The sequence below is a fragment of the Callithrix jacchus genome, chromosome 8, assembly GCF_049354715.1.
Source record: "Callithrix jacchus isolate 240 chromosome 8, calJac240_pri, whole genome shotgun sequence".
NCBI lineage: Eukaryota > Metazoa > Chordata > Mammalia > Primates > Cebidae > Callithrix > Callithrix jacchus.
In genome coordinates this window covers 39,571,463-39,597,125 of record NC_133509.1, presented here as the reverse complement: position 1 = coordinate 39,597,125, position 25,663 = coordinate 39,571,463, and the positions used below count along the sequence as shown (strand labels likewise).

At 39.5% G+C, this 25,663-nt stretch overlaps 2 protein-coding genes across 2 annotated transcripts in view; one reads left to right on the top strand and one right to left on the bottom strand.

The window, feature by feature from the left end:
* Positions 1–4,538, top strand: part of LOC103795618 (RNA polymerase-associated protein LEO1-like) — a 34,964-nt gene extending 30,426 nt beyond the window's left edge. The window contains exon 9 of the mRNA XM_035259664.3: positions 1,270–4,538. Within this exon, the coding sequence (XP_035115555.1) occupies positions 1,270–1,325 (56 nt within the window). The 3' untranslated portion in view covers positions 1,326–4,538. The remainder of the gene's footprint in view (positions 1–1,269) is intronic.
* Positions 1–25,663, bottom strand: part of TMOD3 (tropomodulin 3) — a 95,067-nt gene that overhangs the window by 3,387 nt on the left and 66,017 nt on the right. The window contains exons 4-9 of the mRNA XM_002753489.7: positions 25,195–25,317; positions 23,682–23,771; positions 18,862–18,992; positions 8,842–8,949; positions 5,067–5,210; positions 3,354–3,498 (exon numbers count right to left, since the gene is read on the bottom strand). Of these exons, the coding sequence (XP_002753535.1) occupies positions 3,354–3,498; positions 5,067–5,210; positions 8,842–8,949; positions 18,862–18,992; positions 23,682–23,771; positions 25,195–25,317 (741 nt within the window). The remainder of the gene's footprint in view (positions 1–3,353; positions 3,499–5,066; positions 5,211–8,841; positions 8,950–18,861; positions 18,993–23,681; positions 23,772–25,194; positions 25,318–25,663) is intronic.

Below are 25,663 nucleotides of genomic sequence, written 5' to 3'. Positions count from 1 at the left end.
GGTTTTGTTCTTTATCTCTTTTGAAGCTGCTGAGACCAGTATGTCAGAAAACCTAGTCTTCAGGCTTTCCATCTTTATCTATTAGGCAGAAGTCAGAGTATACAGCTGAAGAAAAATTCAGCTGAGTGGAATAATGAGAAGCTGCTGCCACTGTGTGCACAGCAGTGCAACGGGTCGTTTCCAACTCCTCTTTCTCACCTGGTGCTCACTTGTTACCTTCCGGCAATTCCTTAGTTCATCCTCTAGATGGCAGGCTTACAATTTTTGCCCTACTAACAATTCTTTGGATCTGGTCCAATTTCTTTCCCAAACACATTTCACTGATATAAGTTGTCAATAGGTCATCATTAGTTAATTTTGAATGTCCTAACTAACCTCATTTTCTAACTGTAAAAGAATAATAAGGGCAATTAAAAAAAAAAGTATTTTAATCATTTATTCAGTGGCCTCTAATGGCTCTCAAATGCCTCCTGCAACAAATCCAAATAAATCCAAGTTCTTTATCATGTAATTTTAGTGTATTCTACCAACAGTCCCAACAGACCCTCTTAAATCTTCTGATACAAGCTTTTTTTTTTTATTTTTATTTTTTAAGACAGAGTCTTGCTCTGTCTCCCGGGCTGGAGTGCAGTGGGGCAATCTTGGCTCACTGCAACCTCCGCCTCCCAGGTTCAACCGATTCTCCTGCCTCAGCCTCCCAAAGAGTTGGGACTACAAGCCTGTGCCACCACGCCCAGCTAATTTTTGTATGTTTAGTAGAGATGGGGTTTCTTCATGTTGGTCAGACTGGTCTTGAACTCCTGACCTCAGGGGATCCACCCGCCTCAGCCTCCCAAAGTGCTGGGATTACAGGCGTGAGCCACCACAGCTGGCCTGATACAACTTTTTAAACACTAGCTTTAAACAACAAATACTTACTGAAAGTGTATTCTGGAGTCAGCACCATGCTATTGAGAGTCAGTTCTTAAAATCTGCAGTCTGTCATCAGCATATTCTTAAATTGCTGGCTCTCAAATTTGAGCTTTTATCCATAATTGCCCTATCCAGGAATGTGCTTATTATCATTTCATGCCTGAGACCCACATCTGAAAATCTAGCCTGGATCAGAATGAAACAGCGTAAGGTGAGTCTAGAGAGTTTCCAGCACAAAGCTGCTTGCTTTCTCTTGATTCTGCTTGTCAGAACACAGCTTCTTCAACACAGCCTCTCTTCCTCTTGCATTTGCCCAAATCTCCCTCACTCTAACACTGGACATGTCTTTTCTTACAGAAATGCAGGCAAAGTGCCTACCAAAACAGGATTCACAGAAAAGCACAACTGCTTAAGCCTTGCAAAGGTTGGTGCTCCTGCCATGGCATTTATGGACATTTTCTGTATAGCTCCTGGAAGGACAGCTGCTGGAATCACCTGCCTCCTGGAGGGAGGTTACATAACAGCTGGTTGGGGCTACAAATTCATTCGTGGGATTCTCGGATTTGTTAAGGTAGTTTCCAAGGACAGGAAATATGGAGCACACTTCTGGCTTAGTTTACGGCTATTTAGGTACCAGTGAATTGTAACTGTCAGAAAGTCCATATTGTACCACTTATTTATTCATTTAGTCCAGTTTTCTTAAGTACCTATTGTGTATCAGGCATGGTTTTAACAGTGTTGAGATTCAATAATTGGACATGGCTCCTGCCAACAACATGGTCCCTGCCCTCAAAAAGCATATAGTCTTTGTAAGTAAGACTATTACATATAACTAATTTTTTGAGTAAAAGGCAATTTAAAAAATGTGACAAATGCTGTGATAAGTAGAGGACATATGGGCACACCTGCTTAAGATATATAACAATGATGAACTCAGAAACTCAAATATCCACTCAACACTGGAGAAACAGGCCAGGTTTCTGAGTGTGAAATGCCTACAACCCAAATCCCATCACAGACTAAATCAGAACCTCTAAGGAAACTCGCTCTGTCAGTTTTCTGTAGTGTGTTTTTGGCAAGTTAGCTAACTTTGAGTCTCGACTTGTCCTGTATTATAGGAGGACAATAGTATCTGTACCTCTTGGTTGCACAACGCACTAATGACAACACAGTAAACTCAGCAGAGCACTCAGCTTCATTACCTATCAACGTAGGGTTATGTGATGATCCCGAGGCCCTGGTCAACCATTTTTTGGGGTGAAGAAAGCCATTTTAAGTCAATAACCTATGTGTTTTTAAAGCTCTCCAATTATTTATGAAGTCTAGCTAGTACTTCTTTATAAAGTTTTCTTAAAACACTGTTCTAAGAAGCAAAATTAAAGGCTGGAAGGAAAATATGCAAGCTAACTAGTGAAGCAATACTAAAACAATTAGCATGACTTTGCAAACTACATCTGGAATCAACAATACACCAAAACACACCAATTTTCTCTTTTCAAAAGCAAGCAGCTAAAATCTCCTCTGGAGAACCACTGTCATATAAAGGACAGAAAGGGTCTGAGCTAATACTTTCCACAGTGATCTGGATTAAAGGAATGAAGTGCTATTTTTTTTCCTGCTCCAGAAACTTTTACAGAATGCAAACTCAAATATGGCTGAAGCTTACGAGAATGACAACACTTTGAAATATCATTCCTTTTGAGAAGTCTTGTTTTACTTCTTGCCTAAAACGCATCTTTAAAAATACTTCAATGGCAAACATCCTAATTTAAAACAGTCAACTTCTGGAAACATGTAGAAATAAAATTCCAAGCACCATATTCGTTAATTCAGCTTTGGCTGGACAGTCTATTTCAAATAGAAGCCACAAGCCTCAAGCAATTAAATAGAAAACATAGGAGAGTGAGAGATTACTGACCTAGATGTATGCAGTGAGAAGACAGTTCCACAACAGTCCTGTTAGGAAGACTAGCAAACATCTACATACCAGATTATAAAACCTGGGTAAGAACTACAATTATTCTCTATTTTATATATTTCTATAGTCCATATTCTATTATATAAAATTGAATTTCTGTCTAGGTCTGTTTGATTAAAAGGGTAAAAAACTTTCCTGTAATGTTGCAATCTTTGTTTCAATCGTTCCAAGGACTGATTTGTAACTGAGAATAAACTGTTTGCTTGTTGTAGAAACCTGGTCATTTAAAACTATGAAATATGGTTGTCACAGAGGCTGATTTTACCCATTAACCCAATCATCACTACAACCTTACTTAAATTGAACTTGAATTCAATCAGTATAAAAAGGACCATGCAGATTGTAGAAACATAGGCCAAATAACTTCTCTGTTAAAATTTATTCTTAACAGGGAAAGAAGTTCTCTCAATACATTAGCTTATGAAAGAATTCAGAAACTTGATTGATACTGTCTATGTCTTACCTAAGTCGTTGTTTTTTGTTATAGCATTAGCTGCCCTGGTTCGTGGTCCCTGCTGTGTAAACTGATATCCAAACTTAAGGATATTTGTATTTTCTTCAAGCATCTTGGCCATTTCCAATTCTACAGCTGTCCCCAACTGCTGCCTCTGGAATAATTAGAAAAAAAGAATAATATTATTAAACTAGATCAAAATACTTTTCAAGGTAAATTAAGACATTCAGGCACATGCTGATTCTGTTGATCTCTTTAAATGTTCCCAATTCCTACAACATATACATAGTTCAGTAGTTCCAAGGACTGATTTGTAACTGAGAACAAATTCTTTGTTTGTTGTAGAAAACTGGTTACTTAAAGCGACGAAATGTTTGTCACAGGAAGCTGATTTTACCCATTGACCCAATCATCACTGCAACCTCAGTGGAACTATATTTCACACACACACACACACATACACACACACAAAATAAACTTTTTTTTTTTCAAAATAAGCTCAGTTATATGATCATATAGACATCAAAAAAGTGTGAATTACTATAAGGAGATTCCACTTCATACCCACTAGAATAAGTATAATAAAAAAGATACATAATAACAAGTGTTAGCAAGAGTGTGGAAAAATGGAGACATTGCTGGGAGGAAGGTAAAATGGTGGAGCTACGATGGAAAACTGGCTGTTGCTTAAAAGTTAAACATAGAGTTACCATATGACCCAGCACTTACACTCCTAGCTATATACTGAAGAGAAATGAAAATCTATGTCCATACAAGAGTTTGTAATGAATGTTCACAGCAGCATTATTTCTAGTGGCCCATAAGTGGACATATGCCAAATGGAATAGAATATTATTCAGTCATAAAAGAATGAGGTACTAAGTATATTACAATACAGATGAACCTCCAGAACATTATGCTAGGTGAAAGAAGCCAGTCACAAAAATATCACATATTGTTTGATTCTACAGATATAAGCTGTCCAGAAATCCTAAGAAACAGAAAGTAGATAAGTGATTGCCAGAGCCTGGTGAAAGGGGTATGACTGCTAATGGATATGGGGTTTCTTTTTGGGGTAATGAAAATGTTCTGGAATTAGTGGTAATGGCTGCAAAACTCTACAAATAGACTAAAAAGCATTTAACTGTATACCCTTACTGTATATAATTATATCTCAATAAAATTTAAAACATGGATTAAGAAGCATGGGGTTAAATTTTAAGATATAATCCTTTTTTCTATCTACATAGTTTATATAATTTACTTAGAAGGACTGAAGGAGATATTTACCAAATATTTTTTCAAATAACTGCAGTTATTTTTTCTAATAAAAAAATTAATAGCTACTCTGGATGGAAACATTTCTAACATGTATCTTTCTGCCTCTTACTTACGAAAAGCCTACAATGTGGATCTTGCCAGCACAGAGCTGAAAAAGTGGAAGGCAGACTAAGTCACATGGAAGAGTTCTCTCAGTTCAAACTGGATAGCCATCTACATTCTCTTAAAATGATCTAGGGAGAGTATACACCTTTAAATTGTATACACCATTAAACACCTTAAGTTAATATTCTAGATACCCCAAATGTCCTCTCTTTTCAGCCCACCATCTTCCAATAGGAATCCCTGACAGCCCTTCTCCCATCCCCATCCTGAGTTGCCAAACCCTACACAGCAGTGTGGGCTGTAGTTTTCTCGAAGTTACTGTTGTAGAACATTGACCTGATTGTCAATCTTGAGCTCTGCCAGGGTTTCATTATCTCTTAAGGCATCAATGAGTGCTAGAATCCCAGCTCCTGTGATAAAGTTAGACTCCACATTTAAGCTCTTCAAAGTTTTGTTCGCTTTCAGCATTTCTGCAAAAGCCTAGAAAAAAAAGAAAATATTGAGAGATTAAAATTTGAATATAGTACCTACTACATATTGTACGTGCCATAAACAAATACATTAATTAACATAACTGCCTTAATGTTTGTCATTAGTTGTTTCAGTTTCACACAGTACCCCATAGCTCTCAAATGTACAGCTATCCCTCAGTATTCATTGGGGGTTGGTTCCAGGACCACCGCAGATACCAAAATCTTCAGATGCTCAAGTGCCTTATATGAAATGGCATAGTATTTGTATATAACCTGCATATGGCCTCCTGTATACTTTACATTATCTCTAGATTACTTAAGATACCTAATACAGGCCAGGTGTGGTGGCTCACGCCTGTAATCCCAGCACTTTGGGAGGCTGAGGCGGGCGGATCACAAGGACAGGATCACAGCCTGACAAACATAGTGAAACCCTGACTTTACTAAAAATACAAAAAAATTAGCCGGGCATGGTGGCACATGACTGTAGTCCCATTACTTGGGAGGCTGAGACAGGAGAATTGCTTGAATCTGGGAGGTGGAGGTTGCAGTGAGCTGGGATTGTGCCACTGTACTCCAGCTTGGGCAACAGAGTGAGACTTCGTCTCAAAAACAAAAATAAACAAAAATATCAAATACAGTGCCTACACATCACTTCATTCTCATGGATTCAACATAGTACCTGGCATATAGCAAATTCAGGTTTTACTTTTGGAAATTCATGGATTTTTTTTTTTTCCATTTTTGATCATAAGTTGGTTGAACCCATGGATAACTGTATCTACTTTTCTTTTTCTTTCTTTTTGAGACAGGGTCTTGCCCTGTCACCCAGGCTGGAGTGCAATGGCATGATCATAGCTCACTGCAACCTCTGCCTCCCGGGCTCAACTGATCCTCCTGCCTCAGCCTCCTGAGTAGCTAGCTGACACTACAGTTGTGCGCCACCATCCGGGCTAAGTTTTGTATTTTTTGTAGAGATGGGGTTTTACCATGTTGCCCAGGCTGGTCTTGAACTCCTGGGCTCAAGCGATCCCCCACCTCGGACTCCCAAAGTGCTGGGATTATAGGTATGAGCCACTGCACCTGGCCTGTACCTACTTTTCATATATACCCCGTCATGATCCTTCGATTTTTTTGGTCACGTGTAATTCCCTATGGGTGACAATCTCTACTCATTCCCTACTTCATGCTTCTTTCTTCTGTCTCTCTCGTTCTTTCAGTTTCTGTGTTAGACCAACTTCATCAATATCCCTGGAACATCTTTCTTATTTGGGACTTGCTGTAGCTGGATAATGTGAAGCCAAAATGAGGGTAAATTACATACTAATTTCCAAGGCAGAGGCGAAAAGCAATGGTCAAGGCAGAAAGCCAGAAAAGAACATAGATAATCAGAACGAGAAGAGCACAAAGGCCACTGAGAAGAAGGGGCTAAGGAAATATTAAATTCCTCAAGTAAATGATATGTGTTCAATCTGCTTCTGTTTCCTTTCTCACAGGATATGGTACAGTGTTAGATATTTGACTCAGTGCTTAATAAATACTATATTGATTAATTAGCAGAAGCCTACGAGTGAAAAAAGAAAGAGGAGGGAGACTGGGAACGAAAGAGAAAGAGAGAAGCAGGAAGAGAGAAGAAGGAAAGGAAGGAGGGGAACAAGAGGAAAGAAGAGTGAGCATGAGTTTATATAAAACAGCCCCTTAGAGGGATCAAAAGCAAGGTTAAACTACAGAAGATATGAGTAAGGCCAAGCTTAAAGTTAAAGAAAAGTAAATAGGAGATACTAGAAAAAACTGTGGCTGATATCTACATACATGTACTTTATATTAGCAACAACTAGTTATGTGACCTGGAACAAATCCCTTATCCATACATTTATTCAAATATTAATGATGGTCTATTATTTGATTAGCACTGTTCTAGAGATTCAGAAATAAAACATATTGGTCCCTGCCTGGCGGACTGTTCATTCTAGTTGTGGAGGGATACAGATAATAACAGTAAGCAAAGCACAATGTTAGAGGGTAAAAAGGCACAATAGGGTAGATGGGGAATACTAGGGGTGGAAGTGGGGTTACTATTCTATATAGAGTTACCAGGAAAAGTCACCTACAAGGTGACATTTGAGCAAAGAGTCAAAGTGATAAGGTGAAGCTTTGTGGATTATTTTAGGAAGAAAGTTCAAGGCAGGAGGAACAAGTGTATAGGCCCTGATTTGGGAGTCCACATGGCATGTTTGAGGAAGTACAAGAAGGTTATATGGCTAGGGTAGAATGAAATAAAAGGCAAGTAAAGGAGATGAGGTCCACTTATGTGAAGACTTATAAGGCCATTGAAATATTTTGATTTTCTTCTGAAGTCTAAGTGGAAAAGAAAAAGAAATAGCTTGATTTTACTCTCAGTGAGATGGGAAGCTGCAAGAGGATTCTCTGAATAGGAATGAGATAAATTAAGTTTTAAAAGAATCACTCTTGGTGCTATGTAAAGAATTGATTTGGGGTAGGTAAAACAGATGAAGGTAATCCAATTAGGAGGCTGTTGCAATAATTCAGGTAGGAAAAGATGGTGGTTTGGATCACGGTCGTAGTTGTGAAAATGGTGATAAGTGGTTGGATTCTGAAATATTTTAAAGATACGACTAAAGGTATGTTTAAGGTTGTAAGAAAGGGATGTCAAGAATGATTCCATTATTTTTTTTCTTTTTTTGTGCCTGAGCAATGAAAGACTGAAATTGCATTTAGTAAGATAGAGAAGAGCACAGAAAAGCAGGCACAGGATGGAAGTCAGGAGTTTGGTTAGGGACTTATAAGTAAAATGTCCATTAGACATCCAAGTAAAACTGCTGAGGAGGTAGCTGGACATGAATACAGGGTTCAGGAGAGAGGTATAAACTGTAGATAACTCTGGGAGTCATTAGCAAGTACATGGAAATAATATATGTATTTCTGAGATCACCCAGGAAGTCAGTGTACACAGAGAAAAGAAGGACCAAGTTCTAGGCCATTCCAGTATTTAGAGGTTGAGAAGATGTGGAAGAACCAGCACAGGGCTTTGAGAAGAAATGTCCACTGAGGTAAGGGGAGCCCCCAAGGGAGTGATATCCTCAAAGCCAAGTGAAACCAATGGTTTATACCATGATCAAGTGGGATTTATCTCAGGAATGAAAGGTTGGTTCAACATATAAAAGTCATGCCAGAATGCAGGACAAAAACCATATGATCATCTCAAGATACACAGCAAAAGCATTTAACAGAAATCCACCACTAGAGGATTCCATAAATGGAATCCTCTGCAGATGTTAAAATAAAAGGTGGTAGATCCTTATGTATTGATACAACAAAAATTTAAAGATGAACCACAGAGTGAAAAATCAAGTTGCAGAACAACATATACTACGTGATTCCATTTACGTTTTTAAAAATTCATAGGAAGGAAAGCTGGGAGGTGGAAAAAAGGAAAAAAAATCATAGGAAGGAAATACAGGAAAAAATAAACATAATAAGGTAGTAACTAATATGCTGCCTAATAGTGAGATAAAACATCAACTATAAAAAAGGAGTAAATCTTGTTCATAAAAATCACCACCGTAACACATCCTGGCTACGCCATACTTTTGATATTCTCACTAGTAGCTACTTACAGCAGCAACAGGGTCATTGCTCCGGGTGGCTGCAAGACTGAAACATTTCACATGTGTGTTGGTTTCCAAAGCCTTTGCAAAATCTTTTAGGGTTGGAATTGGGATATTCTTGAAAGACAATAACATAAAACATCATTACATTTCAATTTTCATTATATCTAGTTTTCATTAATCAAGTACATCTGTATTTATTTTTGCTTTAAAATGTATACAGAAATTATATAAACACATAAGAGTAGTCTACAAATGAAAACAAATAATGCAGCTTCCTCCATATTTATCTGATTTCTCTATGATGGAGTATTTGCATAAACTACTGAATCAGCAGAGTACATACCACCATTTCTCTAGCACTTAGGTTTAAAAAAAATTCTCACTGTTTTCACCTTTCATTATTCCTTTTAAATGAAATTAAAAGTGGATTTACTTTTCTACAAGGAGAGAGATGCAGGAGTCCATCTCTCATGAGTATGATTCCTGAGGCAGACAGACAGTTCTCAGTCACTTAGTTTAAGCTACAAAATACTGAGCGATGAACCCCACACTACTTGAAGAAGAGAAAATAAAGTTATTGAAGGTGCTGATTTCTCTCCATAGTATCCGAGACTTCAATTCCCTCTAGTCTTGTTGTTTTCAGATCATTACTGTTTATTTAGAGAAGGAGATACACAGGGATCAAATTAAAAAAATAAAAATAGGCCGGGTGCAATGGCTCACACCTGTAATCCCAGCACTTGGAGGCTGAGGCGGTGCATCACTTGAGGTCAGGAGTTCAAAACCAGCCTGGCCAAAATGGTGAAACTCCATCTCTATTAAAAATACAAAAATTAGCTGGGTGTGGTGGTGGGCGCCTGTAATCCCAGCTATCCAGGTAGCTGAAACACAAGAATCACTTGAATCTGGGGTAGGGCAGAGGTTGCAGTGAGCCAAGATCAAGCCAGTGCACTCCAGCCTGGGCAACAGAGTGAGACTCTGACCAAAAAAAAAAAAAAAAAAAAGTTAGTAATCAACTAAGAATATAAGGTTTCTCTGAGGCTTTCCTTCTTTTACTCACAGGAAGGATCACTCCCTAGAGTAGCATAAAGGTTTTTGTCCTTAGGCTCATGTGATTTCCAGATGCTCTCCTCCCTTTGTCCCCCAATTAGAAAAAAAAAATCAAGTTTTAAAATGAGGAATTTATAATGAAGCTATTACAAAATGGCTATATCTAAGAGATAACCTGAGTTTACTCTTTGGTAATTAATTACCCCTATGCCCTCCTAACTAATTGCTTCTTTCCTTATACTCCAAGGAAGAGTTACATTATTTAAAACTCAAATTAAGATCCAAAGGACTATAAATTGTTCTACTATAAGGACACATGCACACGAATGTTCATTGCAGCACTATTTACAATAGTAAAGACCTGGAACCAACCCAAATGCCCATTGATGATAGACTGGATTGGGAAAATGTGGCACATATATACCATGGAATATTATGCAGCAATCAAAAATGATGAGTTCGTGTTGTTTGTAGGGACATGGATGAAGCTGGAGAATATCATTCTCAGCAAACTGACACAAGAACAGAAAATGAAATACTGCATATTCTCCCTCATAGGCGGGTGATGAAAAATGAGAACACATGGACACAGGGGAGGGAGTACTAAACACTGGGGTCTATTGGGGGGAATAGGGGAGGGACAGCGGGTGGGGGGGAGCTGGGGAGGGATAGCCTGGGGAGAAATGCCAAATATGGGTGAAGGGGAGGAAGGCAGCATAAAACACTGCCATGTATATACCTATGCAACTGTCTTGCATGTTCTGCACAGGTACCACAAAACCTAAAATGCAATAAAAAAATAAAAAAACCCAGAAAGCCTATTCCTGGGTGTTTACTCAAGAGAATTTAAAACATGCTCACACAAAAACCTGTGTGTGAAAGTATACAGTGACTGTACTCATAACCATCCCAAACTGGAAGGGACCCCTGTCTACCAACTGATGAACAGACAAACAAACTACAGCATATTTGACACATTCACCATGGATGAATCTCAAATGCATTATGTTAAGAAGCCAGACCCAAAATACGATACTATAGAATTCTATTTATATGACATTCTGGAGAAGGCAAAATGATAGGGAAAGAAAATAGGTTAGATGTCAAGGGCTAGAGCTGGGGGAAGAGAATGACTAAAAGGGGTATGAGAGAACTTCTGGTGACAGATACATTCTATATCTTGACTGTAATGGTGGTTGTACAAAATTGTATGTACCTGTCAAAAACCATAGAACTGTACACTAAAAGGGAGAATTTTACCTCAAAAAATTAAGTTTTATTTTATTTTTTGAGATGGGGCAGTGGCAGGTCTCTCTATGTTGCCCAGGCTGGTCTCAAACTTTTGGGCTCAAGTCATCCTCCAGCCTTAGTCTCCTGAGTAGCTGGGATTACAGGCATGCACCACCATACCTGGCTAAGGAACCAAATTTTAAGAAAGCAAGGCCCGCTGGACGCGGTGGCTCACGCCTGTAATCCCAACACTTTGGGAGGCTGAGGTAGCTGTATCACCTGAAGTTGGGAGTTCGAGATCAGCCTGACCAACATGGGGAAATGGTATCTCTACTAAAAATACAAAATTAGCCGGGCGTGGTGGCACATGCCTATAATCCCAGCTACTCGGGGGGCTGAAGCAGAAGAATCACTTGAACCCAGGAGGTGGAGGCTGCGGTAAGCCGAGATCACGCCATTGCACTCCAGCCTGGGCAACAAGAGCAAAACTCAGCCTCAGAAAACGAAAAAAAAAAGCAAGACCCAACAGACCAAATGTTCTTAGAAGTGGGTAGTATTAAAAAACCAGAGAGAGGTGAGTCTGAGCTGCATTTCCAGACTGATCTTTGTTGCCCACGGAACGGGGAAATTCCCAAGTGAAGAGGAGACGCGGGACGCCAGGCAGATATTCCGCCTGGCGAAGCCGGCAGCCGGGGTGGCGGCGGCCGGCCCTACCCAGCGCTCCCCACAGGGCGCGCTTGTCCGGGTGCCCCGTTGAACCGGCAACCGGAGACGTGAGAGGGCGGGACTTGAGACTGAGCTAGACTTGGACAGTGGGCCAGCCCAGGGGATTGCCGGGACAGAGCGTTAGGGTTGGCCCAGTGGGACGAACAAAACCGCGATTTCAAACAAGCCCCGTGCAGACGGCCCGAGAGGCGCTGAGGGGAAGGGGCGGCCACCATTACCGAGGCATCCCGCCCCAACTGAGATACACGCCCACTGCTGCCGCAGCCAGCCGTTGCCGAGGCAACCCGTCCCTACTGAGATACACGCCCACTGCTGACGCAGCCTGCCGTTGCCGAGGCAACCCGCTACAACAGAGAGACTCCGCCGCAGGGCGTGGCGGAGAACAGCAGAACAGCAGAGCCAGGGCGAGCCTCACAACAGCAGGGCGGAGCCTCGGCAGGCAAACAGTGGCTAGTCTGCGTCCTAGCTGGGCAGGACCTCAACAGACATCCAAAAATAAAGCCCAAACCCCTCAACACAGAGCATTTGAGGAAAAAAAGGGTTTTTTTAATGAGCTCTGTTGCAGCAGAATCAAACATAGCAGCCTAACAGCCCTGAATGAACAACAGAGCTCACAGCTCAGCAATTAAGCCCATATAAAGTACAAACTGTCTCCTCAAGCAGCTCCCTGACCCCTCTATATCCAAAAGACTGACATTAGGCAGGCATCATCCTGGGACAAAGATAGCAGAAAAAGAAACTGGTAGCATCCCTCGCTGTGCCACAGCTGCTAGAGGTGCACCCCAGACAAGCAGGGTCTGGAGCGGACCTCAGCAGTCGTACAGCGAAGGGGCTAGACTGGTAGAAGGAAAACCAAGCAACAGAAATACTTCATCAACATTCAGGGTGTCCACTCAGAGACCCAATTAAAAGTCAGCAACTACGCAGACGACCAGCGGACAAATCCACAAAGATGGGAAGAAACCAGCGCAAAAAGGAGGAAAACACCCGAAACCAGAACACCTCACCTCCTAGAAAGGACCAAAACTCCTCACCAGCAAGGGAACAAAGCTGGACGGAGAATGACTGTGACGAAATGACGGAATTAGACTTCAGAAGATGGATAATGAGAAACTTTTGTGAGCTAAAAGATCATGTATTAAATCAATGCAAAGAAACTAAGAACCTTGAAAAAAGATTTGAAAAAAGATTCGAGGAAATGATAACAAGAATGGATAACTTAGAGAGGAATATGAATGAATTAAAGGAGCTGAAAAACACAATACGAGAACTTCGTGAAGCATGCACAAGTTTCAATAGCAGAATTGACCAAGCAGAAGAAAGAATATCTGAAGTCGAAGACCAACTCAATGAAATAAAACGAGAAACCAAGATTAGAGAAAAAAGCGCAAAAAGGAATGAACAAAGTCTCCAAGAAATGTGGGACTATGTGAAAAGACCTAACCTACGTTTGATAGGTGTACCAGAAGGGGATGAAGAGAATGAATCCAAGCTGGAAAATACTCTTCAGGACATCATCCAGGAAAATTTTCCCCACCTAGCAAGACAGGCCAACACTCAATTGCAGGAAATTCAGAGAACACCACAAAGATATTCCGCAAGAAGAGCAACCCCAAGGCACATAATTGTCAGATTCAATAGGGTTGAAATAAAGGAGAGAATACTAAGGGCAGCCAGAGAGAAAGGTCGGGTCACCCACAAAGGGAAGCCCATCAGACTCACAGCAGATCTCTCGGCAGAAACACTACAAGCCAGAAGAGAGTGGGGGCCAATATTCAACATTCTTAAAGAAAAGAACCTTCAACCCAGAATTTCATATCCAGCCAAACTGAGCTTCAGAAGTGAAGGAAAAATAAAATCCTTTGCGAACAAGCAAGTACTCAGAGATTTTGTCACCACAAGGCCTGCTTTACAAGAGCTCCTAAAGAGGCACTACACATAGAAAGGATCAACCAGTACCAGCCATTCCAAAATCACACTAAAAGTTAAAGAGCATCAACATAATGAAGAATCTACAACAACTAACAGGCAAAACAGCCACTTAGCATCAAAATGGCAGTATCAAATTCACACATAACAATACTAACCCTAAATGTAAATGGACTAAATGCACCAATCAAAAGACACAGACTGACAAATTGGATAAAAATCCAAAACCCATCAGTGTGCTGTATACAGGAAACCCATCTCACATGCAAGGATACAAAAAGGCTCAAAATAAAGGGATGGAGGAAGATTTACCAAGCAAATGGAGAGCAAAAAAAAGCAGGAGTTGCAATTCTCATCTCCGATAAAATAGACTTTAAAGCAACAAAGATCAAAAGAGACAAAGAAGGCCATTACATACTGGTAAAAGGATCGATAAAACAAGAAGAGCTAATGATCCTAAACATATATGGACCCAATGCAGGAGCACCCAGATACATAAGGCAAGTTCTTAAGGACTTACAAAAGGACTTAGACTCCCACACAATAATAGTGGGAGACTTTAACACTCCACTGTCAATACTAGACAGATCAACCAGAGAGAAAATCAACAAGGATATCCAGGGCTTGAACTCAGACCTGGAGCAAGCAAACCTGATAGACATTTACAGAACTCTCCACCCCAAATCCACAGAATACACATTCTTCTCAGCACCACATCAACCTACTCTAAAATTGACCACATAATTGGAAGTAAAGCACTGCTCAACAAATGCAAAACAACTGAAATCATAACAAACAGCCTCTCAGACCATAGTGCAATCAAGTTAGAACTCAGAATTCAGAAAGAGACCCAGAACCGCACAGCTTCATGGAAACTGAACAACTGGCTCTTGAATGTTGACTGGGTAAACAACGAAATGAAGGCAGAAATAAAGAAGTTCTTCGAAACCAATGAGAACGAAGACACAACGTGCCAGAACCTCTGGGACACATTTAAAGCAGTCTCTAGAGGAAAGTATATAGCAATAAGTGCCCATATGAGGAGAATGGAGAGATCCAAAATTGACACCCTATCGTCAAAATTGAAAGAGCTAGAGGAGCAAGATCAAAAAAACTCAAAACCCAGCAGAAGACAAGAAATAACTAAGATCAGAGCTGAGCTGAAGGAGACTGAGACACGAAAAACCCTTCAAAAAATCAATAAATCCAAGAGCTGGTTTTTTGAAAAGATCAACAAAATAGACAGACCACTAGCCAGATTGATTAAAAAGTAAAGAGAGAACAACCAAATAGATGCAATAAAAAATGATAAAGGGGAAATCACCACAGACTCCACAGAAATTCAAACCATCATCAGAGAATATTACAAACAACTCTATGCACATAAACTAGTAAACCTGGAAGAAATGGATAAATTCCTGGATTCCTGTGTCCTCCCAAGCCTAAACCAGGAGGAAGCTGAAACTATGAATAGACCAATAACAAGGTCTGAAATTGAGGCAGCAATTAAGAGCCTACCACACAAAAAAAGCCCAGGTCCAGACGGGTTCACAGCCGAATTCTACCAGACACACAAGGAAGAGCTGGTACCATTTCTTCTAAAACTATTTCAAACAATCCAAAAAGAGGGAATCCTTCCCAAATCATTTTATGAGACCAACATCATTCTGATACCAAAACCCGGCAGAGACCCAACAAGAAAAGAAAACTTCAGGCCAATATCCATGATGAACATAGATGCAAAAATCTTCAATAAAATATTGGCAAGCCGATTGCAACAGCAAATCAAAAAACTTATTCATCATGATCAAGTAGGATTCATCCTGGGGATGCAAGGTTGGTTCAACATACGCAAGTCTATCAACGTAATTCACCACATAAACAGAACCAAAAACAAAAACCACATGATTATCTCAATTGACGCAGAGAAGGAATTTGACAAAATTCAACAGCCCTTTATGCTAAAAACCCTCAATAAACTCGGTATCGATGGAACGTATCTCAAAGTAATAAAACCTATTTATGACAAACCAACAGCCAATATCATACTGAATGGGCAAAAACTGGAAGCATTCCCTTTGAAATCTGGCACTAGACAAGGATGCCCTCTTTCACCACTCCTATTCAATATAGTACTGGAAGTTCTAGCCAGAGCAATCAGGCAAGAAAAAGAAATAAAGGGTATTCAAATAGGAAAGGTGGAAGCCAAATTGTCTCTATTTGCAGACGACATGATAGTATACCTAGAAGACCCCATCGCCTCAGCCCAAAAACTCCTGAAACTGATAAGCAACTTCAGCAAAGTCTCAGGATATAAAATCAATGTGCAAAAATCACAAGCATTCGTCTACACCAACAACAGGCTTAAAGAAAGCCAAATCAAGAGCGAACTGCCATTCGCAATTGCTACAAAAAGAATAAAATACCTTGGAATACAACTCACAAGGAACGTAAGAGACCTCTTCAAGAAGAACTACAAACCACTGCTCAACGAAATCAGAGAGGACACAAACAGATGGAGAAACATTCCATGTTCATGGTTAGGAAGAATTAATATCGTGAAAATGGCTATACTGCCCAAAGTAATTTACAGAATCAACGCTATCCCCATCAAGCTACCATTGACTTTCTTCACAGAACTGGAAAAAACCACCATGAACTTCATATGGAACCAAAAGAGAGCCCGCATAGCCAAGTCAATTCTAAGCAAAAAGAACACAGCGGGGGGCATCACACTACCGGATTTCAAACTATACTACAAGGCTACAGTAATCAAAACAGCATGGTACTGGTACCAAAACAGAGATATAGACCAATGGAACAAAACAGAGGCACCGGAGGTAACACAACATACATACAACTATACAATCTTTGATAAACCTGACAAAAACAAGCAATGGGGCAAGGATTCCATGTTTAACAAATGGTGTTGGGAAAACTGGCTAGCCATGTGCAGAAAGCAGAAACTGGACCCCTTCCTGACACCTTACACTAAAATTAACTCCAGATGGATTAAAGACTTAAACATAAGACCTGGCACCATAAAAACCCTAGAAGAAAATCTAGGCAAAACTATCCAGGACATAGGAGTAGGCAAGGACTTCATGAACAAAACACCAAAAGCATTGGCAACAAAAGCCAAAATAGACAAATGGGACCTAATGAAACTCCACAGCTTCTGCACGGCAAAAGAAACAGTCACTAGAGTGGATCGGCAACCAACAGAATGGGAAAAAATTTTCGCAGTCTACCCATCTGACAAAGGGCTGATATCCAGAATCTACAAAGAGCTCAAACAGATTTACAGGAAAAAAACAAACAAGTCCATTCAAAAGTGGGCAAAGGATATGAACAGATACTTTACGAAAGAAGACATATATGAGGCCAACAATCATATGAAAAAATGCTCATTGTCACTGGTCATCAGAGAGATGCAAATCAAAACCACATTGAGATACCATCTCACGCCAGTTAGAATGGCGATCATTAAAAAATCTGGAGACAACAGATGCTGGAGAGGATGTGGAGAAAAAGGAACACTTTTACACTGTTGGTGGGAGTGTAAATTAGTTCAACCATTGTGGAAGACAGTGTGGCGATTCCTCAAGGCCTTAGAAATAGAAATTCCATTTGACCCAGCAATCCCATTACTGGGTATATATCCAAAAGACTATAAATCGTTCTACTATAAGGACACATGTACACGAATGTTCATTGCAGCACTGTTTACAATAGCAAAGACCTGGAATCAACCCAAATGCCCATCGATAATAGACTGGATTGGAAAAATGTGGCACATATACACCATGGAATATTATGCAGCAATCAGAAATGATGAGTTCGTGTCGTTTGTAGGGACATGGATGAATCTGGAGAACATCATCCTCAGCAAACTGACACAAGAACAGAAAATGAAACACCGCATATTCTCACTCATAGGCGGGTGATGAAAAATGAGAACACATGGACACAGAAAGGGGAGTACTAAACACTGGGGTCTATTGGGGGGAAAAGGGGAGGGCCAGTGGGAGGGGGAGGTGGGGAGGGATAGCCTGGGGAGAAATGCCAAATGTGGGTGAAGGGGAGAAGAAAAGCAAAGCACACTGCCATGTGTGTACCTACGCAACTGTCTTTGCATGCTCTGCTCATGTACCCCAAAACCTAAAATCCAATAAAAAAAAAAAAAAAAAAAAAAACAGAGAGATTTATTCTGACAGTTTGTAGGGTTTACATTTTTAGATGATAAACCCTTCAAATAGCAAGTTAGAAAATACTATGCCATAATACTTTATTTATTTTTTTTTAATCCTGCCTCAGGTTTATTTGTACAAATAGCACAGGAGGACCCCAGCCCCATGCAGATGGCAGCCCCAGGGGAGTTACACCAGTCCTTCTGTCCTCACATTGGCAGACAAAGATATCTATTCTGAAGCCTTTGTAGGGGCCTGGGCACCTTTGAGAGCCTGAGCTGGAACTGAAACTGGAGCTGAAGCCTGGGCCTTGGTTTGATCCTTGGCCTTGGCCTTAACCTTGACCTTTGTCCGGCAGAGCCTGAGCCCCTTGGCAATGCGTGCCCGAGCACGCTTCCCAAGCTTGGGGTGGGCAATGTAGGCAAGTCGATCGAGCTTGCGGCTGACACCCTTTGGGATCTTGGGCTTAACCTCCTTGGGCTTTACGAGGGCCTTGATGGCCTCGGCACGTGCACTCATGGCCTTGGCATTGTTGGCCTGCATCTTCTTTAGGCCCTTCTTGTTGTGCTTCTTGGCAAAGCGCATGTTCCTCAGGAACTTGGGGTCCACCCCCTTAAGAGACTCGTATCTTTGTGATCGGGGTTTCTTGATACCATTTCTGTGCCATTTTCGGGACTGGTTGTGTGTGGTGTGGTTCTTGGACTTGGCCATGTCTGCACCCAAGCTGCAGTTCCCGCCATAATACTTTAATAGCTAAAATATGAAGAAACCTATATGGCATACTAGTAGGAGCAAAAACTTTAAAGTAGAAAGAACTAGACGATTTTATCAGCTGCCCAGCTCTCATCCTAGGTTCAACTGACTCGAAGCAATACAAAGCCACTCTGATTAACACACTTACCTTTATATTATTCAAATTAACTTCAACAAGATGAGCATCATTTTCTTTAATTCTCTTCAAAGTCTCTTCCACGTTGGTTGGATTTGGTGGCTCATCAAATACTGGAGGAATCTTTTCACCTTTGACCACATCTGCAGTGATACATGAAAAGAGCAGCAGCTGATAACTATTATAGTGGATGCAGATATTGACTTGGTAACATTTCTTTCTCTCTCTCTCACACACACACATATTTATTCAACAGAACAGATTTAAAAGTTCCATCCCCATAATTCCTAAAAGATCCTTTATGTGTTGACACACATTTATTTATTTATTTAACTTATTTTTTTGAGATGGAGTCTTGCTCTGTCGCCCAGACTGGAGTACAGTGGTGCAATGTTGGCTCACTGCAACTTCCGCCTCCCATGTTCAAGTGATTCTTCTGCCTTAGCCTCCTGAGTAGCTGGGACTACAGGTGCTTGCCACCATGCCTGGCTAAGTTTTGTATTTTTAGGAGAGATGGGGTTTCATCATATTGGCCAGGCTGGTCTTGAACTCCTGGCCTCAAGTGATCTGCCTGCCTTGGCCTCCCAAAGTGCTGGGATTACAAGCATGATTCACTACAAATGGCCTTGACACATATTTAAGCATCGAAATAAAATTTTACTGAATATAAATACCAAACATATTCAGCATTTCATTTTTTTGCCAGTTATTAGTCTTCAAAAATGAATATTTTCATTGTCTTAGTATATTACAAGATATTTTTACCACTCAAATATATTTAATAGCACAAGTTGATGCCTTTTGTTTTTTAGCAATATTTAAGATAAAGTATTAGCATGATAAAATCTAGCATTTCATCATTGCTCTGAGATTTGACTGATAATTGGCATAAAGGCAGTAAGAATCACAGACTTAAAGAAATATAGCCTAAATGAGAAGAATAAGGTGATGAAAGGGTGCATTACCTCTTGCTCCCATGGAGAGTACTCTGCAGTGGGAAAACAGGGAGAACTTTCTGCAAGAAAGAAGGAATAGGAAGAAAGGTAGGAATAAGGAGTGGAGAGGGAGAGGAGGTAAAGGTACACAGAAGAGCTACTGAGACAGAAGCTCCAAAATTTACTGCCTTCCCTCATTCTCACTCCCCAATCTTTAACTTAGCTACCCACACATAACAGGAATATGATGCTTCAAAGTTGAAAGACAGAGGACCTGACCTCGAGCTCTTTAATGAGATCACTGTGCTCTGATGCATGTGTGTGGAGGTCTATGAACACCTATAAAAGGTAAACTTTTATGGATAGATTTTTGGGGGAAAACGTTACCTTTTGTGGTCATTCAATTCGAAGACCACAAAAGCTCACAAACTGGTGAATGACCACAAAAAAGTAAGAGCAACTGACATGGAAAGACTGACTGGGTTCAAAATGGACTACTATTTGGCTTTTTTGCTTCCTGCCTTTGATTCCTCTAGATTTTAGGAGCAAAACTCATCTTGAGACAGGGTGCACTGATTATCCAATAAATTCCATCTAAGACCATCTTATTACTTTCGAATACACACACACACACACACACACACACACACACACACACACACAGCATCTTGAGGAGATCAACTTAGATGAAGGATTGAAAATTACTTTCCTGAGGTCAGGTGAAAGATCTGAATATATTTAGTCTGGAGAAGTACATATTAAAAGAAGGTATGCTAGCTGTTTCAGAGTTATCCTGTAGAAATCGAGAAGAGATAAATTTAGTGCTGTTCCGAAAGGCTGGATTAGAACAAGTACAGCTTGCCAAGAAGCAGAACTTGGTTCAAGACTAGGAAAAGCTTCCTAATGGAGCTCTGCTAAACAACAGAGAGTGGACTCCCTCTCACATAAGTTCAGCAAGGCAGACTTCAAGATAGCTAGGGAAGAACTTCCTCACTGAATGCAAAATTGAATGAGTTCTAATTTTATAAAACCAAAAACCACATTCTGTGGAGTGGGGAAAGAAATCTCAAGAGCCTTGCCCCTTAATGAAATAATGAATCCAGTCAATGGGATGCAGAAATTATTAAGCAAAAAGTTCATGGGGAACTTAAAATGGATGGATCAGGCTGCCTACATCTGAACCCACTGATCAATCTCATTCCCCCAAAGAGGAAGGATCAGACTTGACAAACTTCTTAATGTGATTCCACCACCCATGAAGCATCGTTGCCAAAAGGGACCTGCACCTGCATCTCATCAAGCCACCAGACCTAACAGCTTACAGAAACGTAGGTAATAGAAAAACATAAAATGATACCATAAGGCTGAAATCAGCCAAATCCAGAATGTGGAAAATTCTATGACAAATAACCCAGTTTCTTAAAAAATAAATGGCATAAAAAAAAAAAAAAAGGAAAGAGGTTGAGGAGAACTGTTAAGAAATTAAGGGAGACTAAAAAGACAAACAACCAAATGCAGTGTGTAACGTTTTTTGAGCCAGTCACAAAATGACATTTTTGAGAAAATAGAGGAAATCTGGACACAGACTGGTTATTAGATGATACGAAGAAAATACTGTTAATTTTTAAGTTTGATAATGGCATCATGATTACATTTAACAAAAACCCCTTTATTTGTGAGAAAAACATATGGAAATATTTATAGGTGATGTAATACAAATGAATAGGATTTGCTTTAAAATAATTCAGGAAAAAAAAGTAGAAGGGTTAGGGAGGGAGACAGAAGATGAATGAAACAAGGCTGGCAAATGTTAAAAACAGCTGAAGCTGGGTGAGGAGTATATTATCTCTTATGTATGTTTGAACATTTCTACAATAAAAACTTAAAAATGAGAAGGGGGATGGCCAAATTACAAAGCATCGTAAAATGGAATGTTATACACTTGTCTGTATGAGGTAGATGTATACATACTAACTAGAAAATATGGTCCATTGCTAAGTGATACACTAAATAACATGGGTTAAAATCCTTACCACTGACTTTGCGTAAAACATTGAGGTTACTTAATTGTTTCAAAATCTCAGCTTCCTCACATGCAAATTAAAGATAATAATATCTATTTCACAGAACTGTTGTGAGGACGTTGAGAGTACTCCACGTCCAAGAGCTGTGCTCAGAACATGGCCCACAGTAAGCATTCAAAAACATTTAGTTAGCCGGGTGCAGTGGCTCACACCTGTAATCTCAGCACTTTGGAAGGCTGAGGTAGGCAGATTGCCTGAGGTCAGGAGTTTGAGACCAGTCTGGCCAACATGGCGAAACTAAAATACAAAATACAAAAATACTAAAAATACAAAAAAAAGTTAGCCAGGAGTTGGGGCATGCACCTGTAATCCCAACTACTCCAGAGGGTGAGACAGGAGAAATGCTTGAATCTGGGAGGTGGAAGTTGCAGTGAGCCAAGATGGTGCCACTGCACTCCAGCCTGAGTGACCGAGTGAGACTCCATCTCAAAAAAAAAAATAATAATTTAGCTAATAGAATTACTATTAAAAATTAAGTGCAATAAATATTTACAGTATAATCCAATTTTTGTAAAAAACAAGAGATTATGTATAACATGTATACATTAGTATAAACAGTGCAAAGTCTGGAAGGGTATATACCAAATAGTTAAAAGGGTGATGTCTGGGGAAGTAGAGGGCATGATGGCTGAAGACACTTTTACTTCTTCCCACATATACTTATGTATTGCTTAACTGTGCTACAAAGGCATGTATCACCTTGCTAATTTAAGAATACCCTAGGCCGGGCACGGTGGCTCACGCCTGTAATCCCAGCACTTTGGGAGGCCGAGGCGGGTGGATCATGAGGTCAAGAGATCGAGACCATCCTGGTCAACGAGGTGAAACCCTGTCTCTACTAAAAATACAAAAATTAGCTGGGCATGGTGGTGCATGCCTGTAGTCCCAGCTACTTGGGAGGCTGAGGCAGGAGAATTGCTTGAACCCAGAAGGCGGAGGTTGCGGTGAGCCGAGATTGTGCCATTGCCCTCCAGTCTGGGTAACAACAGCGAAACTCTATCTCAAAAAAAAAAAAAAAAAAAAAAAAAAAGGAATACCCTAATAAAATAACTGAAATTAGAAACAAAAAGAATACCCTATAAATGAATTTTTTTTTTTTGAGGCAGGATCTTGTTCTGTCCCGCAGGCTCAAAGAGTAGTATCATGATCATGGCTCACTGCAGCCTCAATCTCCTGGGCTCAAGCCATTCTCCCACCTCAGCCTCCCAAGTAGCTAAGACTAGAGACATGCCGCCATGCCCAGCTAATTTTTAAAATTTTATAGAGATGGGGGTCTATGTTTCCCATGCTGGCCTTGAACTCCTGGATTCAAACAATCCTCCTGCCTCCGTCTCAGAAAATGGGATTACAGGCATGACCCACCACACCTGGCCACTACAAATGAATTTCTGAAAAGCTCTGCTTTAGGCTATATAGTACTTCACATCAGACTGAAAGCTTTAGGAGCTGAATAGTTTTGTGGTTTCTCCTGAATCTGATTTTATAATGTAATTTCTTTGTCAGTATTGTTATGCATTTCTTGAAAATTAGTAATAATGATAATAAAATATCAACAAAACCAAGTTTGACTAGCTTTTATATTGTTTAGTGTTAGTGACATAGAGTGGTTTTATTACATTTGCTGACACATTAAGGACAAAATATTTAATACCCTATTTTCAATGGCTTTCTGGATTAGTATCACCAAACTGAAATGTCAGGTTTCAAGAACATGTATACAACAACTAGTATGTGAATACTGAAGCTGACACAAGGCAAATACAAAATATATTTTATAAAGAATTAGAATTCACAAACCATTTTAAGTACTCACTTGAAAAATGTTCTTCGTCAACGCCATTACTACTTCCCACTATATTACAGAACTGTGTATTCGTTATCAAATTGTGCATCCCAAGAATAGCTATAAATTTAGAAAAAGAAAGTTTTTATTGTTTTAAACATGAAGAGTTTCACAACAAAAATTTTCTATCAATAATTTTAACAGTATCTTGACCTTCTCCTATAAATTACAGATCACACACATAAACAAAGAAGAATAAAATGAGTAAAAATCACCTAAAATCTCATTCTTATCAATAATCTTGCTATTTTCCCCCACATTTCTAAAGTTATATTTCCCCACATTTCCAAATTCAGAGTTGGAGGCAGCCTGATCCTAAACGTAAATCTATCCTTAGCTCCATCTGGTGGCTAAGAGAGAAAATGGAAATGATCTATTTTTGCTCTTCATGAATTTCACAAGGTTTCTAGGAACATAATGTGACAAAAAGCAGATTTTCACATTAACCTTCATATTTTAATGTTTGTTAATCTCATGTCATTAATTTACATTTGGATTCTAGCTAAGAGTAGAATACCAAAAGTATTAGGTTTTTATATGTAAGGATATGAGTACCCTTCAAAAATGACACTTAAGGAGGAAAAATAAATTTGGATTTAGTTTTTGATGCCCTTTTGCATAAATAAGGCAGATGCCAGAGGATGTCCTTGGCTCATTCCACTCTGATGAATGTACTATTTACAGATGTATCAGTCCTCAGTCCCTTAATCCATAAGACTACTGCTCTGGCTGTGGCATCACACTTTGACTTGTCCCTTTCCAAGGTCCTTTCCAAAGAACCATCAGAGCTACATTCAAACTTACTAGTTCTTGGAGTTATTTAGTATGAAGAACTCCCCATGCATCATACTTATCTATCTAAGAAAATAGGTTGTACGTGGTAGGGTGGGCAAGATACTAGTCTAGATAAGAAATTGGCAATATTGACAATAATAGGGTTTAGGGTATTGTTAAGTATTTCTTGAAAATTAGTAATATGGATAATAAAATGTCAACAAAAGCAAGTTTGACTAGCTTTTATACTGTTTAGTATTAGAGGTTTGAAGTACTTCATATACACTTCAGAAAAGTTGAGAATAGCTCAGAACTGACTGTTCCAATCTACTTTCTAGTTAAGTATCTCTCTGTCTTCTGATAAGGTGGTCATCAGCAGATGACTCTGAAGACTCTTTTCCAGTGCTCAGGTGGGACAGCTGCTAGCTGAGCACCAGCTGATGAAAGATTTTAGAAAGACTTTCAAACATGACAACATGGGAAAAGATGTCAAAAAATACATTCTCAATATAAACATTTCACTATTGAGAGTAATGAAACTCTTTATGTCAGCTTTATCATGTAAAATATAAAGCCAAATATGTGGTTACTGATTCAACAGCACTTGCTAGGAAAAGCAAACATCTGTATAATGTATATATAGGTATGTGCTGGTATTTCCTCTCTCCAACCCACACTTATTCGCAAATTAACTTGTTTTAGGTGATACCTGCGAGGTCACACAATTCTGTATCTGAAGCACTTGTCAAAGCTTCTTCTAATTCTGGATCAAGAGATACTTTTTCTTCTGTAAAAGTCTGTATAGGTTTCTGTTTGGGGATAAATATTTTCCCTGTAAAATAAAGCACTTTGTTAATTCTACTACTACTGCTTTTAACTCATTACACTATTTTATCCTTGTAACCAAAGTATGTACAATTTAAGTTAAAGGAAAAGATGAACATCATCAGTAATTCCGTTTTATCGTTGACATAGATTTTTATGTTTCCAGGGTAATATTTTGGCTGTAAAAATTGGAAATAAAAGGTCAACTGAGAAATTTTTCAATAAATTTATGGATATAAAAATTCGCTCTTTTTAGTGTAACTGTGAGTCGCTTTACAAATACCAAATCAATCAATAAAAGAAATAAACAAAAAACCTATAAAAATTCAAAGAGATTTTTAAAAAACCAGAAT